General features: G+C 39.9%; 1 protein-coding gene across 1 annotated transcript in view; it reads right to left on the bottom strand.

Annotated features, from left to right (window-relative positions):
- The window catches only part of LOC129835973 (NACHT, LRR and PYD domains-containing protein 6-like), a 63,077-nt gene that overhangs the window by 25,844 nt on the left and 16,498 nt on the right, over positions 1–20,735 (bottom strand). The window contains 11 exon segments of the mRNA XM_055901681.1: positions 564–648; positions 986–1,102; positions 1,959–2,075; positions 5,206–5,322; positions 6,390–6,506; positions 7,539–7,655; positions 8,505–8,609; positions 12,826–12,942; positions 13,938–14,054; positions 15,046–15,162; positions 15,940–16,044. Coding sequence (XP_055757656.1) covers positions 564–648; positions 986–1,102; positions 1,959–2,075; positions 5,206–5,322; positions 6,390–6,506; positions 7,539–7,655; positions 8,505–8,609; positions 12,826–12,942; positions 13,938–14,054; positions 15,046–15,162; positions 15,940–16,028 — 1,215 coding nt within the window. The 5' untranslated portion in view covers positions 16,029–16,044.

Below are 20,735 nucleotides of genomic sequence, written 5' to 3'. Positions count from 1 at the left end.
AACGATCAAATTTTAGACGGAAAATCGTTATTGTCTTTACCGGAGATAAACAAAAAGAACGCGCTCTCGTCCATGCGCATGGAAACACTACAGCCAAAATGGGAGCCACTTAGAAAAACTACAAATTCTACCTCATTTTTGCAAAGACCAGCCTGAAACTCTTTCTAAAGACTGTTGACATCTAGTGGAAGCTCTAGGATCTGCAATCGGGAAGGATTTTGCCTTATAATAAAATTGACAGACATTGAAAACAGTGGTAGGATGAATTTGTTTTGGGGGGGGGGATGGTTTGTCCTCAGGGTTTCGCCTGCATTTCAGTTCTGTTGTACTCACAGACATTATTTTAACAGTTTTAGAAACTTTAGAGTGTTTTATATCCAAATCTACATCTATTTGCATATCCTAGCTTCTGGGCCTGAGTATCAGGCAGTTTAAAATGGGCACGCTATTCATCCAGACGTGAAAATACTGCCCCCTACCCCAGAGAGGTTAATAAATTATTGACAGATTGATAGATTAACTTGAGGTAAACAAAAACAAATGTACATAAAAGGACCACATACACTAAATATGAAGGCCAGGTCTGTTTGATGACTCTGGGAAGACTGACCACTGAGAATCTCTGACTCTGATCTCTCCAGTTGGTTTCTGTGGACAAAACATGAGATTACATCTCCTCATCCAGGGAGTACACACACACACACACACACACACACACACACACACACACACACACACACACACACACACACACACACACACACACACACACACACACACACACACACACACACACACACACACACACACACACACACACACACACACACACACACACACACACACAGACTATGGACTATGAAAATGGACAAAAGGATTAGCCTGATTATGAAAACAACTAAAATAAATGGGAAAATGGGAGAGGAGAAATGACTAGAGACAGTGTTGTTTAACTCACTGACCATGACTCATGAGTTCTTCTTACCTTTGTTCAGTAGAAAAGTCTCCCTCTCTAAACTCTATAGGTAGACGCATAGACCAGATACTCTTCATGGACACAAAGCTGGGTACAGGGGAGGCTGGTCTCTCCTGCTTGATTGGGCTTCAAAACAACAGAGACAAACATTACATCTCTCATCTACTCTGAGCTCAAATGGGGAAACATGAGTTTCATTCCAAAATGTTGGTAAATTATCTCATATTGTTTAAAGAAATGATTAAACCACTACAAGGCTTTATAAAGACTTCTAAAGTGGGTAATTTACACATTAAAAGCACATTTGCTGGTATTTTCCTATTGTGAGAAACTTGAGTCAAATTAACATGGCATCTGTAAGTGCATTCATCTTTAGATATCTGGGTGAGACAACCACATATCACAGTCAAATATACAGGATGCCAACCTTCCATTCCTGATAAACAATGGATATATAGACATCTGGGTGAGACAACCACATATCACAGTCAAATATACAGGATACCAACATTCCATTCCTGTTAAACAATGGATATATAGATATCTGGGTGAGACAACCACATATCACAGTCAGATATACAGGATACCAAACAGTCAGTTGATTTAATGTAATTACTTTTTCTTGCCCAACGACTACTCAAAACACCCCCACAAGGCCTGAAAACTAGCCCAAAAGTTGCTCTTGATAGGCCTACATCTTATTTTGGGGCGACAGGTAGCCGCACACACACACACACACACACACACACACACACACACACACACACACACACACACACACACACACACACACACACACACACACACACACAGGGGGGAAATGTTGTGTTTGTTTAATATTGTTTTAGGACTGTGTAAATGGACAAAAGGATTAGCCTATGGATTATGAAAACAACAGAAAGAAATGGGAAATTGGAAGAGGAGAAATGACTAGAGACAGTGTGGTTTAACTCACTGACCATGACCCATGAGTTCTTCTTACCTTTGTTCTGGAGAAAAGTCTCCCTCTCTAAACAGTATAGGTAGTTCCATAGACTGGTCACTCTTCATGGACACACAGCTGGGTACAGGGGAGGCTGGTATCTCCTGCTTGATTGGGCTTCAACACAACAGAGACAAACATTACATCTCTCATCTACTCTGAACTCAGATGGGGAAACAAGTTTCATTCCAAAACGCTATATATACATTTTCAGAAATGTTGGAAAATTATCTCGTATTGTTTAAAGAAATGATTAAACCACTACAAGGCTTTATAAAGACTTCTAAAGTGGGTAATTTACGCATTAAATGCACATTTGCTGGTATTTTCCTATTGTGAGAAACTTGAGTCAAATTAACATGGCATCTGTAAGTGCATTCATCTTTAGATATCTGGGTGAGACAACCACATATCACAGTCAAATATACAGGATACCAACATTCCAGTCCTGATAAACAATGGATATATAGATATCTGGGTGAGACAACCACATATCACAGTCAAATATACAGGATGCCAACATTCCATTCCTGGTAAACAATGGATATATAGATATCTAGGTGAGACAACCACTTATCACAGTCTAATGTACAGGATACCAACACAAGTCATGCAGAAGAACAGCTCCTTACTTGTTATAACTTTTTGGTTGTTAAGAGCGAGATTGACACGATTCAATTAGCAAAAAATGTATAGGTAATCAAATTGTACAACTGAAGATCAACACAGGAGGAAAAGATTGACAGAGAGTGAGTTAAAAGACCAATCTTCATCGTGGTAGCTAGCCAAATTCAAATCGGTCAGCTAGCTTACCGTCTAGCTCTAACTGTTTCCTGGTGGTAACCATAGCAACATGGCCACCGAGGCAGCGTTAGCAGCGACAGAAACTGAGAGACTTTCCCCACTTTTTTTTGAATACCCAGCAGAAATCAAATCAGAGAAAGGAAGAATCAATTTTAAACACAGAATTCTGAGGGAGAACCCAGAAACTTTGTTTGCCGACTGCTCACAAAACAGGACTGTTACAAACCTGTTATTTTACACAGACCACACTACTGCCTGGCATGCAGCTGTAACCAGGCATTTCAGCTATACCACGAAGAAAGGCATCTGCAAGGGAAGGCAAATCCACATTTTTGAGGACAGCGATAAGGACCAGGAAAACAGGTTTCTGACGGTAAACATGTATCAGAACGGCACTGTCATGGTCCAGGGCAGTGAGGCTGCACTCAGCTCTGTTGTGCAGGACTTCCCCACCCTAACGAAGACAGCGGAAAGCAACAAAGAAAAGGACAGCACCCCGACCTCTCCTCTCACCTCAGGCACCCCAACAGCAGGACCATCCTCCCCCCTGCCGGCCTGCAACCACCAGAGCCAAGGCCACACTACCATCAGCCTGTTGAGAGACAGGCTGGCTGTGATAGAGGTATGGGTTACTGAGCTGAAGGAGCAGCCCCTCAGCTACACCAACACCAGCCCAGACACAGAGCTTCTACAGGACCAGATCAACCAGTGCAGGACCCAGCTGAAGAACTCTGTCCAGGAGCTGAGAGAGAGCCTTACCACAGCGCTTGAGGAGGTAAAGGCCACCATGAGGAGAGAGCTGGTGCAGGTAAAGGAGGAGATGGCAAAGGAGTTGTCTGGCATCAAGAGGGTGCTGCAGCACAGAGAGCAGACTGTAGAGACTCTAGAGAGAAGCTGCAGCCCCTCACCACCCCTAACAACCCCACCACCCCTAACACCCCCACTGACCCACCTTTACCCACAACCCCCCCCCATACCGACAACACTTTACCCACACACCCAGTCAACAAGGAGGCTCACATGGAGACACCTACTACAGAGAGAAGCTCTCTGGCCCCCCCTGACACAACCCCACACACCCCTCCATGTACACAGGCCCTATGTACTCCAGCCCCAGACTGTAAACGCACTAATATGGTAAAACCCGCTGAGGTGGCCATTTTAATTGACTCAAATGGGAAATTCATCCAAGAAGATAAACTCTTCCCCCAACACAAGGTGCGCAAAATATGGTGCCCAAAAACACAGGATGCACTCCACATCCTGTCCCAGCCTGTCTTTGGCACACCAGGCCACATTATTATTCACACCAGCACCAACAACCTGCGAGAGGAGCAGGAGAGAGTAGGCAGCCTGGTCAACAGAGTAGCAGAGAGGGGAGCAGGAGAGAGTAGGTAGCCTGGTCAACAGAGTAGCAGAGAGGGCCTCTGAGTGGTTCCCCAACTCCCACATCACCATCTCCACTCTGCTGCCCCGCAAAGACTTTCATCCCAGTACCATTCAGAAAGTCAACGCTGACATCACCAGAGGGTGTGGCCTACTCCCGAACGTACACGTTGATCACCACCCAACAATCACCCCAGAGCATCTGCACGACCACTCCCATCTGAGGAAGCAGACAGTAGGGATGTTTGCCAAGTCTCTAAAGGACGTGGCACTTGGTAGACAAACACCCCATGCCGCACTGGACAGAGGACCACCCAGAGACCCCTACCAGACCACTGCACCAACAAGGAGCCCCAGGCCCCTTCAACGCCCCACCAGACCCAGCGCACCCCACAGGCCCCACCCACCACCAGACCATCACCACTTCCATCGGCTTAGCCAGACCGGACCGGGCCCAGCCTACTACCCCGCACCAGACCACCACCCCTACCAGACCAGAGAGGAAGCCCCACGGCCCAGACCTGGCCCTCCTCCACTCCGCAGGGCCCAACGGCAGGACCAGCGCAGCTACGCAGAGGTCGTCAGAGGACAGGAGAACCCTGTAGGATTAAGTGAGATTAAACAGCTCCTCCAATACATCTGCACTAAACTGCACTAAACACACACGGACGCACACAGACGCACACACACGGACGCGCACACACACACACACACACACACACACACACACACACACACACACACACACACACACACACACACACACACACACACACACGCACGCGCACACACACACACACACACACACACACACACACACACACACACACACACACACACACACACACACACACACACACACACACACACACACACACACACACGGAGGGAGGAAATGTTGTGTTTGTTTAATACTGTTTTAGGACAGTGAAAATGGACAAAAGGATTAGCCTATGGATTATGAAAACATCAGAAAGAAATGGGAAAATGGGAGAGGAAAAATGACTAGAGACAGTGTTGTTAAACTCACTGACCATGACCCATGAGTTCTTCTTACCTTTGTTTTGGAGAAAAGTCTCCCTCTCTAAACAGTATAGGTAGACCCATAGACCGGTTACTCTTCATGGACACACAGCTGGGTACAGGGGAGGCTGGTCTCTCCTGCTTGATTGGGCTTCAACACAACAGAGACAAACATTACATCTCTCATCTACTCTGAGCTCAGATGGGGAAACAAGAGTTTCATTCCAAAACGCTATATATACATTTTCAGAAATTATCTCATATTGTTTAAAGAAATGATTAAACCACTACAAGGCTTTATAAAGACTTCTAAAGTGGGTAATTTACACATTAAATGCACATTTGCTGGTATTTTCCTATTGTGAGAAACTGAGTCAAATTAACATGGCATCTGTAAGTGCATTCATCTTTAGTTATCTGGGTGAGACAACCACATATCACAGTCAAATATACAGGATACCAACATTAAATTCCTGCTAAACAATGGATATATAGATATCTGGGTGAGACAACCACATATCACAGTCAAATATACAGGATACAGACATTCCATTCCTGCTAAACAATGGATATATAGATATCTAGGTGAGACAACCACATAGCACAATTAAATATACAGGATACCAACATTCCATTCCTGATAAACAATGGGTGAGACAACCACATATCACAGTCAAATATACAGGATACAGACATTCCATTCTTGATAAACAATGGATATATAGATATCTGGGTGACACAACCACATATCACAGTCAGATATACAGGAAACCAAACAGTCAGGGGATTTAATGTAATTACTTTTTCTTGCCCAACGACTACTCAAAACCCGCCCACAAGGCCTGAAAACTAGCCCAAAAAATTTGCCCGTGGTAAGCCTACATCTTATTGTGGGGCGACAGGTAGCCACACACACACACACACACACACACACACACACACACACACACACACACACACACACACACACACACACACACACACACACACACACACACACACACACACACACACACACACACACACACACACACACACACGCACATGGAGGGAAAAATGTTGTGTTTGTTTAATACTGTTTTAGGACTGTGAAAATGGACAAAAGAATTAGCCTATGGATTATGAAAACATCAGAAAGAAATGGGAAAATGGGAGAGGAAAAATGACTAGAGACAGTGTTGTTAAACTCACTGACCATGACCCATGAGTTCTTCTTACCTTTGTTTTGGAGAAAAGTCTCCCTCTCTAAACAGTATAGGTAGACCCATAGACCGGTTACTCTTCATGGACACACAGCTGGGTACAGGGGAGGCTGGTCTCTCCTGCTTGATTGGGCTTCAACACAACAGAGACAAACATTACATCTCTCATCTACTCTGAGCTCAGATGGGGAAACAAGAGTTTCATTCCAAAACGCTATATATACATTTTCAGAAATTATCTCATATTGTTTAAAGAAATGATTAAACCACTACAAGGCTTTATAAAGACTTCTAAAGTGGGTAATTTACACATTAAATGCACATTTGCTGGTATTTTCCTATTGTGAGAAACTGAGTCAAATTAACATGGCATCTGTAAGTGCATTCATCTTTAGTTATCTGGGTGAGACAACCACATATCACAGTCAAATATACAGGATACCAACATTAAATTCCTGCTAAACAATGGATATATAGATATCTGGGTGAGACAACCACATATCACAGTCAAATATACAGGATACAGACATTCCATTCCTGCTAAACAATGGATATATAGATATCTAGGTGAGACAACCACATAGCACAATTAAATATACAGGATACCAACATTCCATTCCTGATAAACAATGGGTGAGACAACCACATATCACAGTCAAATATACAGGATACAGACATTCCATTCTTGATAAACAATGGATATATAGATATCTGGGTGACACAACCACATATCACAGTCAGATATACAGGAAACCAAACAGTCAGGGGATTTAATGTAATTACTTTTTCTTGCCCAACGACTACTCAAAACCCGCCCACAAGGCCTGAAAACTAGCCCAAAAAATTTGCCCGTGGTAAGCCTACATCTTATTGTGGGGCGACAGGTAGCCACACACACACACACACACACACACACACACACACACACACACACACACACACACACACACACACACACACACACACACACACACACACACACACACACGCACATGGAGGGAAAAATGTTGTGTTTGTTTAATACTGTTTTAGGACTGTGAAAATGGACAAAAGAATTAGCCTATGGATTATGAAAACAACAGAAAGAAATGGAAAATGGAAGAGGAGAAATGACTAGAGACAGTGTTGTTAAACTCACTGACCATGACCCATGAGTTCTTCTTACCTTTGTTTTGGAGAAAAGTCTCCCTCTCTAAACAGTATAGGTAGACCCATAGACCGGTTACTCTTCATGGACACACAGCTGGGTACAGGGGAGGCTGGTCTCTCCTGCTTGATTGGGCTTCAACACAACAGAGACAAACATTACATCTCTCATCTACTCTGAGCTCAGATGGGAAACAAGAGTTTCATTCCAAAACGCTATATATACATTTTCAGAAATTATCTCATATTGTTTAAAGAAATGATTAAACCACTACAAGGCTTTATAAAGACTTCTAAAGTAGGTAATTTACACATTAAATGCACATTTGCTGGTATTTTCCTATTGTGAGAAACTGAGTCAAATTAACATGGAATCTGTAAGTGCATTCATCTTTAGATATCTGGGTGAGACAACCACATATCACAGTCAAATATACAGGATACCAACATTCCATTCCTGCTAAACAATGGATATATAGATATCTGGGTGAGACAACCACAAATCACAGTCAAATATACAGGATACCAACATTCCATTCCTGTTAAATAATGGATATATAGATATCTGGGTGAGACAACCACATATCACAGTCAGATATACAGGATACCAACATTCCATTCCTGATAAACAATGGATATATAGATATCTGGGTGAGACAACCACAAATCACAGTCAAATATACAGGATACCAACATCCCATTCCTGTTAAACAATGGATATATAGATATCTGGGTGAGACAACCACATATCACAGTCAGATATACAGGATACAGATATTCCACTCCTGCTAAACAATGGATATATAGCATTTGCAAAAAACTTTTTTCATACACATCTAACATCTATTAATAATAAATATGAGATCAGTAATATTGAAGGCACCTATAAGCAAACATTTCTGGTTAAAAAACAAATGTGAAAAAATTGTGGAAAGAAAGTTTTGGAAATAAACTTAATAAATTCCTCATAAAATTGTTATCTTACCTCGTAGCTTTGGTGTCATGTCCCCCAGAGAGATACATTTTAGAGGCAGTGGCCCCGTCCTCTCTCTCCGCAGAGAAACTGTTCCCCATTTTAGAGCACTGACCCCTAAACAGAGACCCAACATGTTGGTTGTGTTTAACACAGTGACAAGTAATTATTGAATGTAATTTGTTCTCTCTTATTCATTATCATAGAAATAAAACATTACTAACAGACACATCCAAACAGTGATTTAATGCAATTACTTTTTCTAGCCCAATGACTACTCAAAACCCGCCCGTAAGGCCTGAAAACTAGCCCAAAATATTTGCCCTACATCTTTTTTTTTACTATTATAAAAAAATATATAATTACATTCAGAGCGACACACAGAATTATACAGGGTCAATGCCCTGCTCAAGTGCACATTGACAGATCTCACACCAAACCAAAAAACGTGAACCCAAACCCTCCAAAATCCTCCCACAGTTCCCCAATAGCTGTCCCTCAACTATTTGAGACCTCTCCCACAGTGCCCCCCTAGAAAAAAAGAAGAAAAAAAATACAATTAATTCCCACCCCCAACACCCCCCCCCCCCCCCCAATGCACCAACAACCAAGAGAATGAACAAAAGATAAAAAAGAAAAAGACAGAAGAAAACAGGAAACAGCAATGCAGAAAAAACAACAAAAAACAAAGGACATCAAGAACAACTAAAATCATAACAGCAATGTGTGAGGTTCTGAGTTATGCACTACAACCCAATACAAATGTGATTGTGATTGAATACTCAATGTGATTGAATATTAGCAACTGTTGGCCTGGGCGCCTGGGTGTCTGTGTGTGTGTGCTGGAAGTAACAGTTAGCCCCAGATACGTGTGCTGGGAAGCTGTGGATAGCCTTGAGCGAGAACAGTGGGCTTTGTATGCAGGTGCAAATAGCTCAGACAATGTTGCAGAGCTGTCTGACCTCAGTCTCTGGGGTGAGGGAGCGTAATCTACACAGCAACAGCGCCGGGACACCAAAGAGCGCAAAGAGGCTAGGACTAGCCTGAGCGACGGCGATAGGCTGGGTGAGTCTAAACCACGCCCAGTCTCTACTCTGACAGGCCGGCTCGGAAGCGGGAACTATCTCTGTCATGAGTATATTATAATATCCTTGTCAGGAACAAGTCAGTTCCTTGTTCCACCCTGCGGGGTGGTGCAGTGAACCCGTATATACGAAAGTTGCATTTGCCATTTATTACTTAGTTAATAAAAAATACATAGCATACAATTAGTGACTCATTGTCATACTTGTCCTTATACCAGATTGAATTGATGCAACCCTAACAAATGCCAACTGTATACGTTTTTGTGCATGTCTGGCACTATTACATGGATGTGTGTGTTCTTGTATGCGTTTATTTGAATGGGAGTGTGTACAAACACCTGCACCGCATCAGCCTCAGGCAAACCGGCATTAGCTGTAAAAACTTTTCCCCTCACTGTCATTCAAACTGACTTTTTGTTATGTTTTATTTTGACTTTATTTTTTATTTGTATCTTTACATTCTATCTCCGGCACAGCAACTCCACTCCCTCTTGTCTCCAATTCCACATCCCAACCCTCAGCTTCTCTTAGCCTATCCCACCCATCTCTGCTGGCCACCATGTTCGGATTTCTACGCAACATATATCTTTCAACAATGCTGTGATGTTTAACGTACAATTTCAATCTATCTAATCCAATAGAATCCACAGATTGCGAGTTGAAGATAAATACTTGTACTAAGAGTATTAGTATATTAGTAATTGACTGACCCGGTCTCTCCAGATCTCCCAACAGTACTATTTCTAGGGTCAATTTTAGATCAAATCTATGCATTTTCAGCCATTCCTGAACCTGAGACAAGAAACAGGCTACCTGAGGGCAATACCAAAATAAATGGTCTATTGATTCTGTATCCTCATGTCGTGTCTTTGGCGTCATTAATCTGAAGATTAATCTTTATCAAATGACTCTCTGTAATTATTATTACGCGATTAACCTGTTTGGGCTGCAGGGGCAGTATTGAGTAGCCTGGATAAAAGGTGCCCATTTCAAATGGCCTCGTACTCAATTCTTGCTCATACAATATGCATATTATTATTACTATTGGATAGAAAACACTCTCTAGTTTCTAAAACCATTTGAATTATATCTGTGAGTAAAACAGAACTCATTTTGCAGCAAACTTCCTGACAGGAAGTGGAAAATCTGAAATCGATGCTCTGTTGTAGGGCCTGCCTATAAATGTGCTTGATATGTATTAGTATACATGCACTTCATACGCCTTCCACTAGATGTCAACAGGCAGTGAGAGAAGAAATGGAGTGTATAACATGATCTGAGGTCGAATAAAAGCTCTTGGCATGACGTGACCCCAATTTCCTGTTTTCTGGAACGCGCGAGAAGGGACCTGGTATTGCCTTCTGAAAAGCTGTCGTTATAGACGACTAATATCTCCGGCTTTGATTTTATTTGATAAATGTGACAATATCATCGTAAAGTATGTTTTTTCAATATAGTTTTATTAGATTATTGAAATTTTTTCGGGATGTTAGGCGTGTTGCTTTGTCTGCGTATGTTCAGGAAGGAGAGCTTCGCGCCACTTTGCTAGCTTTCCGTGCTAATTGACTGGAGAAGAGGACATTCTAAATCCCAACAACGATTGTTCTGGACAAAGGACCCCTTGTACAACATTCTGATGGAAGATCATCAAAAGTAGGACCCATTTTATGATGTTATTTCATATATCTGTTGTACATGTGTACTAGTAGTTTGCGGCCAGGTTTTGGGCACGCTCTCGCCATAACGTAAACTACATATCGTAATGAAGTTATTTTTAGAATTCTAACACGGCGATTGCATTAAGAACTAGTGTATCTATCATTTCCTTTACAACATGTATTTTTTTGTAATGTTTATGAATAGTTATTTGGTCAGAATATGTGAGTGTCAGAAAAATATCCGGACGTTGTGGGAAAAACTGGCTACATTAGCATAATGTATAACCACTGATTTCAGCTCTAAATATGCACATTTTCGAACAAAACATAAGTGTATGTATAACCTGATGTTATAGGACTGTCATCTGATGAAGCTTATCAAGGTTAGTCCAAAATTATATATCTTTTGCTGGTTTGTTATGATCGCTAACTTTTACTGCTGGTAAATGGCTTGTGTTTCTGGCTATTGTGGTAAGCTAATATAATGCTATATTGTGTTTTCGCTGTAAAACACTTAAGAAATCGGAAATGTAAAACTGATTTATACCTCAAATATGCACATTTTCGAACAAAACATAGATTTATTGTATAACATGTTATAAGACTGTCATCTCATGAAGTTGTTTCTTGGTTAGTTTGGTTGGTTCTTGGTTAGTTAGGTTGGTTTTGTGCATGCTACCTGTGCTGTGAAAAATGTCTGTCCTTTTTTGTATGTGATGGTGAGCTAACATAAATATACGTGGTGTTTTCGCTGTAAAACATTTTAAAAATCGGACATGTTGGCTGGATTCACAAGATGTTTATCTTTCATTTATTTGCTGTATTGGACTTGTTAATGTGTGAAAGTTAAATATTTCTAAAAAATATCTTTTGAATTTCGCGCCCTGCACTTGAAGTGGCTGTTGTCATATTGTGCCCGGCTTAAGAAGAAGTTAAACTGATTAATCATGTAACTGTAATTAACTAGGAAGTCGGGGCACCAAGGAAAATATTGAGATTACAAAGTTATAATTTTCCTAATGTAACTTTTCAGATATTTTCATATCTGATCAATAGTCTTCTGATTAATGAATTCTTCTTTACCTCACGTTAGTCTCATTCCAAACGTCGTAAGTTGTTGGTTATCTGCACGAACCCAGTCTTCACTACGAGTCATCCATACATCAATTGTCTTAAAATAATTTATTTACTAACTAAGTAATTCACAGAAATGCATAAACAAACAGTAGATAGTTACAAGGAAATGATAGAGGAGTTTACCTAGTGGGATAAACCGGTATCACACACACACACACACACACACACACACACACACACACACACACACACACACACACACACACACACACACACACACACACACACACACACACACACACACACACACACACACACACACACACACACACACACACACACACAGGGAGGAAATGTTGTGTTTGTTTAATATTGTTTAATGATTATGAAAATGGACAAAAGGATTAGCCTATGGATTATGAAAACAACAGAAAGAAATGGGAAAATGGGAGAGGAGAAATGACTAGACAGTGTTGTTTAACTCACTGACCATGACACGTGAGTTCTTCTTACCTTTGTTCAGTAGAAAAGTCTCCCTCTCTAAACATTATAGGATGATCCATAGACTGGTCACTCTTCATGAACACACAGCTGGGTACATGGGAGGCTGGTCTCTCCTGCTTGATTGGGCTTCAACACAGCAGAGACAAACATTACATCTCATCTACTCTGAGCTCAGATGGGGAAACATAAGAATAGTTTCATTCCAAAAAGCTATATATCCATTTTCAGAAATGTTGGTAAATTATCTCATATTGTTTAAAGAAATGATTAAACCACTACAAGGCTTTATAAAGACTTCTAAAGTGGGTAATTTACACATTAAATGCACATTTGCTGGTATTTTCCTATTGTGAGAAACTGAGTCAAATTAACATGGCATCTGTAAGTGCATTCATCTTTAGATATCTGGGTGAGACAACCACATATCACAGTCTAATATACAGGATACCAACATTCCATTCCAGCTAAACAATGGATATATAGATATCTAGATGAGTCAACCACATATCACAGTCAAATATACAGGATACCAACATTCCATTCCTGTTAAACAATGGATATATAGATATCTGGGTGAGACAACCACATATCACAGTCAAATATACAGGATACAGACATTCCATTCTTGATAAACAATGGATATATAGATATCTAGGTGAGACAACCACATATCACAGTCAGATATACAGGATACCAAACAGTCAGGTGATTTAATGTAATTACTTTTTCTTGCCCAACGACTACTCAAAACCCGCCCACATGGCCTGAAAACTAGCCCAAAAAATTTGCTCGTGATAGGCCTACATCTTATTTTGGGGCGACATGTAGCCGCACACACGCACACACACACACGCGCACACGCACACGCACACACACACACACACACACACACACACACACACACACACACACACACACACACACACACACACACACACACACACACACACAGGGAGGGAGTGTTGTGTTTGTTTAATATTGTTTTAGGGCTGTGAAAATGGACAAAAAGATTAGCCTATGGATTATGAAAACAACAGAAAGAAATGGGAAATTGGAAGAGGAGAAATGACTAGAGACAGTGTGGTTTAACTCACTGACCATGACTTATGAGTTCTTCTTACCTTTGTTCTGGAGAAAAGTCTCCCTCTCTAAACTTTATAGGAGGTTTCATAGACTGGTCACTCTTCATGGACACACAGCTGGGTACAGGGGAGACTGGTCTCTCCTGCTTGATTGGGCTTCAACACAACAGAGACAAACATTACATCTCTCATCTAATCTGAGCTCACATGGGAAACATGAGTTTCATTCCAAAACGCTATATATACATTTTCAGAAATGTTGGTGAATTATCTCATATTGTTTAAAGAAATGATTAAACCACTACAAGGCTTTATAAAGACTTCTAAAGTGTGTAATTTACACATTAAATGCACATTTGCTGGTATTTTCCTATTGTGAGAAACGGTGTCAAATTAACATGGCATCTGTAAGTGCATTCATCTTTAGATATCTGGGTGAGACAACCACATATCACAGTCTAATATACAGGATACCAACATTCCATTCCAGCTAAACAATGGATATATAGATATCTAGATGAGTCAACCACATATCACAGTCAAATATACAGGATACCAACATTCCATTCCTGTTAAACAATGGATATATAGATATCTGGGTGAGACAACCACATATCACAGTCAAATATACAGGATACAGACATTCCATTCTTGATAAACAATGGATATATAGATATCTAGGTGAGACAACCACATATCACAGTCAGATATACAGGATACCAAACAGTCAGGTGATTTAATGTAATTACTTTTTCTTGCCCAACGACTACTCAAAACCCGCCCACATGGCCTGAAAACTAGCCCAAAAAATTTGCTCGTGATAGGCCTACATCTTATTTTGGGGCGACATGTAGCCGCACACACGCACACACACACACGCGCACACGCACACGCACACACACACACACACACACACACACACACACACACACACACACACACACACACACACACACACACACACACACACACACACAGGGAGGGAGTGTTGTGTTTGTTTAATATTGTTTTAGGGCTGTGAAAATGGACAAAAAGATTAGCCTATGGATTATGAAAACAACAGAAAGAAATGGGAAATTGGAAGAGGAGAAATGACTAGAGACAGTGTGGTTTAACTCACTGACCATGACTTATGAGTTCTTCTTACCTTTGTTCTGGAGAAAAGTCTCCCTCTCTAAACTTTATAGGAGGTTTCATAGACTGGTCACTCTTCATGGACACACAGCTGGGTACAGGGGAGACTGGTCTCTCCTGCTTGATTGGGCTTCAACACAACAGAGACAAACATTACATCTCTCATCTAATCTGAGCTCACATGGGAAACATGAGTTTCATTCCAAAACGCTATATATACATTTTCAGAAATGTTGGTGAATTATCTCATATTGTTTAAAGAAATGATTAAACCACTACAAGGCTTTATAAAGACTTCTAAAGTGTGTAATTTACACATTAAATGCACATTTGCTGGTATTTTCCTGCTGTGAGAAACGGTGTCAAATTAACATGGCATCTGTAAGTGCATTCATCTTTAGATATCTGGGTGAGACAACCACATATCACAGTCAAATATACAGGATACCAACATTCCATTCCTGTTAAACAATGGATATATAGACATCTGGGTGAGACAACCACATATCACAGTCAAATATACAGGATACCAACATTCCATTCCTGATAAACAATTGATATATAGATATCTGGGTGAGACAACCACAAATCACAGTCAAATATACAGGATACCAACATTCCATTCCTGCTAAACAATGGATATATAGATATCTAGGCGGGACAACCACATATCACAGTCAGATATACAGGATACAGACATTCCACTCCTGCTAAACAATGGATATATAGCATTTGCAAAAAACTTTTTTCATACACATCTAACATCTATTGATAATAAATATGAGATCAGTAATATTGAAGGTACCTATAAGCAATCATTTCTGATTAAAAAACAAATGTGAAAATATTGTGGAAAGAAAGTTTTGGAAATAAACTTAATAAATTCTTCATAAAATTCTCATCTTACCTCGTAGCTTTGGTGTCATGTCCCCCAGAGAGATGCATTTTAGAGGCAGGGGCCCCGTCCGCTCTCTCCCCAGATAGACTGTTCCCCATTTTAGAGCACTGACCCCTAAACAGAGATCCAACATGTTGGTTGTGGTTAACACAGTGACAACTAGTTATCGAATGTCATTTGTTCTCTCTTATTCATTAACATAAAAATAAAACATTACTAACAGACACATCCAAACAGTGATTTAATGCAATTACTTTTTCTAGTCCAATGACTACTCAAAACACGCCCGTAAGGCCTGAAAACTAGCCCAAAATATTATAAAGTTAATATCAAAGACTTGTTCTTATTTTGTCGGTATCGATAGTCTAAGAGTTTAGCCACGTGAGATGGTTAAAAGATTCAGTAGTCTGGTCTCAAACCTTGGCCCTCTCGTTATTGAGGTAAGCTGGTCTGCAACCTCAACCTCAACATGGTCTGTCGAGAAATTCTCAAGTGGGGGTTTTATTCGGAATTGCAGAAAAGGGCCTGTTCCAGGATGCCCCACCCTACCTGGGCTCATGGGCAGTCCTCTGATTTAGTTAAACTCCAAAGGGAATTGGAGTTTCCTTCATTAAACAGTCCAAAATCACATTACACAATTTCACAAACAGTATCATCCTCACTCATTCATCTTATACAACAATTAGATGTAAGCCTCATATCTGAGGCTATTATATAAACAGCGTTATGGTAATGTGGCCGTATTGTCTCCCATGAGTTTCAAAAAATTGTACCAAACGGACCATTTCGCAGCTGGATTCTTCACCGATCTTTTATACCTTCTCCAGAACATAAATGTTTCTTCGGTTCTCCAGTTCTGTGAGGTGGAAGAAATTACTTTGTTCTCTCTATGAAACTTTACTCTCTCTTTATACTGTGGCCATGAGGAGATAATCTCCTCCAGGAATTTACGACCTTTTGTCTATTTCTATTTGGTTTCCATTCGAAATTCATTGTGGAGATCTTATTTATATCTTTTGTGATATGAATACCAAGTATGTCTACTTCACCATCAGCCCATTTTATAGGTAAACTACAGGGTAATGTAAAAGTTGTATTTTTTAAAGATCCAATACGTAATATTGTACACTTATCATAATTAGGTTTCAGTCCAGAGAGTACAGAAAAGTTATCTAGATCTTCAAAGAGACATTGCAGGGATCTAGCTTGCGGACTTAATATAAAACTTGAGTCATCGGCATACACGGACACCTTTGATTTTAAGCATTGGATTTCTAATCCTCTAATGTTGTTATTGGATCTGATTTTAATAGCTAGCATTTCGATGGCCATAACGAACAGATATGGTGACAGCGGACACCCTTCTTTAACTCCTCTTGACAATTCAAAACTCTCTGAGAAGTAGCCGTTATTTATTGTTTTACACCTGGGGTTGCTATACATTACTTTTACCCATGTTATAAGAGAATCACCGAAATTGAAAAAATCCAGGCATTTATAAATAAAATCCAGTCTTACTTTATCAAATGCCTTTTCAAAATCTGCAATAAATACCAGGCCTGGCTTCTTAGATGTTTCATGATGTTCTCTTATTTCTAGTAGTTGTCGTTTATTATCTCCAATGTATCATCCATGCAAAAAACCTGTCTGATCAGGATGAACAATATCTGTTAAAACCCTTTTAATTCTGAGTGCATTTCGCTAGTATTTTTGCATCACAACATTGAAGTGTAAGGGGCCTCCAGTTTGTTAGATAGACCGGGTCTTTATATTTGCCATCTGGGTCTTGTTTTAATAATAGAGAAATCAGACCTTCCTGCTGAGTACCTGACAGACTACCATTTCTATAGGAGTAGTTAAAGCAATCTAACAATGGAGCTTTTAGTAAAAAAAAAGGCTTGAAATACATTTGAAGTAGGAAGTTTACATACACCTTAGCCAACTAAATTTAAACTCAGTTTTTCACAACTCCTGACATTTAATATTCGTAAAAATTCCCTGTCCTAAGTCAGCTAGGATCACCACTTTATTTTAAGAATGTGAAATGTCAGAATAATAGTAGAGAGAATTATTTATTTCAGCTTTTTTTCTTTCATCACATTCCCAGTGGGCCAGAAGTTTACATACACTCAATTACTATTTGGTAGCATTGCCTTTAAATTGTTTAACTTGGGTCAAACGTTTTGGGTAGCTTGCCACAAGCTTCCCACAATAAGTTGGGTGAATTTTGGCCCATTCCTCCTGACAGAGCTGGTGTAACTGAGTCAGGTTTGTAGGCCTCCTTGCTCGCACACACTTTTTCAGTTCTGCCCACAAATTTTCTATAGGATTGAGGTCAGGGCTTTGTGATGGCCACTCCAATACCTTGACTTTGTTGTCCTTAAGCCATTTTGCCACAACTTTGGAAGTATGCTTGGGATCATTGTCCATTTGGAAGACCCATATGCAACCAAGCTTTAACTTCCTGACTGATGTCTTGAGATGTTGCTTCAATACATCCACATAATTTTCCTCTGTCATGATGCCATCTATTTTGTGAAGTGCACCAGTCCTTCCTGCAGCAAGGCACCCACACAACGTGATGCTGCTACCCCCGTGATTCACGGTTGGGATGGTGTTCTTTGGCTTGCAAGCCTCCCCCTTTTTCCTCCAAACATAACGATTGTCATTAAGGCCAAACAGTTCTAGTTTTGTTTCATCAGACCAGAGGACAATTCTCCAAAAAGTACGATCTTTGTACCCATGTGCAGTTGTACACCGTAGTCTGTATTTTTTATGCCGGTTTTGGAGCAGTGGCTTCTTCCTTGCTGAGCGGCCTTTCAGGTTATGTCGATATAGGATATGTTTTACTGTGGATATAGATACTTTTGTACCTGTTCCCTCCAGCATCTTCACGACGTCCTTTGCTGTTGTTCTGGGATTGATTTGCACTTTTTGTACCAAAGTACATTCATCTCCAGGAGGCAGAACACGTCTCCTTCCTGAGCGGTATGGCGGCTGCGTGGTCCCATGTTGTTTGAGGGTAGACTTTGAAACACATCCACAGGTACACCTCCAATTGACTCAAATTATGTCAATTAGCCGATCAGAAGCTTCTAAAGCCATGACATTATTTTCTGCAATTTTCCAAGCTGTTTAAAGGCACAGTCAACATAGTGTATGTAAACTTCTGGCCCAATGGAATTGTGATACAGTGAATTATAAGTGAAATAATCTGTCTGTAAACAAGTGTTGGAAAAATTACTTGTGTCATGCACAAAGCAGATCATAACCGACTTGCCAAATCTGTAGTTTGTTAACAAAAATTTGTGGAGTGGTTGAAAAACAAGTTTTAATGACTCCAACCTAAGTGTATGTAAACTTCCGACTTCAACTGTACCTCTACCTGGAGTTTTTCCAACTGAAAGGATTTAATAGCCTCAAAACGTTATTCCATTGTAATTTGGCCTTGCCACTGATCTTTCTGTGCGTTTGTTAATTTTCAATGTTTTTATATTATTTGGAAAGAATTCCTTACGGTAATCTTCATTCATTCAGTGGGAGAGGATGAGACGGAAAGAGAACATCCTTTTTTTAAATATCATTCAGAGAATCATAAATGACTCCGTCTTCAGTAACGGGTTATTGAAAATTATTTTTGTTAGCGTTCCTGTATTGGAGATTCAGGAAGAATTTTGTGCATTTTTCTCCATATTCCTTCCATTTTGCTTTATTTTTGTAATATATTACATTAGATCGTTCTTGAATAAGTTCCTCAGGTTCTTTTTGTTTTTCCTCTAACTTATCTCTGTATCTCTGTAGTATCGTTTTTATTGCTATATACCTGTACTATTAGTTCATGTATTTCCCTTGTTAGTCTTTTCTCTTTAGCCAGAAACTGCTTTTTTATTATTGATGAATATTGAATGACCTCTGAAGGTACATTTAAAGGTATCCCAAACAATAAGGAGATTTGCTGAACCTTTATTATACTGAAAAAATTCAGTTAAATATTATTTTGTCTTAGTTAAAAATAAGTTGTTCTCCAGTAAACTTTGATTAAATTTCCAATATCCCCGTCCACGTGGAAAATATATAAGAGTTATGTGAATGCCAATTAGATAATTATCCTATCACATTCTGTCTCCTATTAAAACTTTTTTAACCTTTGATGCAAGAGAAAAAGAGACAAGAAAGTAATCAAGACGACTAGCTTAATTAAGTCTCCTCCATATATATCTCACTATGTCGGGGTTTTTTAGTCTCCAAATATCCATTATTTCTAATGTTTCCATAATATTTGTGATTTCCTTAAGGGCACAGTGACGATAGTTTGTAGAGTGATTACCTTTACGGTCCATTGAGGTACTTAACACTGTGTTATATATCTCCTACCATAATGATTTGATCATTTGTTGCTTGTAAATTCAATAAATTGGTATAAATGTTTTCGAAGAAGTGTGGATCATCCTGATTTGGACCATATAGATTAAATAGCCCAATCTCTTTTTCGTCCACTTTCATATCCAAAAAGATCCACCTTCCTTGTGAATCCTTCCTGACTATTTGTACATTAAGATCTACATTTTTGTTAATTAATATCATCACACCCTTTGAGTTCCTTTGTCCATGACAGAAAATTATTTCACCACCCCATTCCTTTTTCCACGCAACTTCATCTAAGGATGTAGAGTGAGTTTCCTGTAAACAGTATATGTTATGTTTCTTTTCTTTTAGCCATGTAAAGAATGTTCTTCTTTTTTTTATCTGCCAAACCGTTACAATTATAACTAGCTATACTTATTTCACCCCTTACCATAACTAGA

This window comes from Salvelinus fontinalis, chromosome 37 (genome assembly GCF_029448725.1).
Source record: "Salvelinus fontinalis isolate EN_2023a chromosome 37, ASM2944872v1, whole genome shotgun sequence".
In the NCBI taxonomy this organism is placed as follows: domain Eukaryota; kingdom Metazoa; phylum Chordata; class Actinopteri; order Salmoniformes; family Salmonidae; genus Salvelinus; species Salvelinus fontinalis.
The sequence above is the reverse complement of the archived record's forward strand: the minus strand, read 5'-3'. Positions and strand labels throughout refer to the sequence as shown.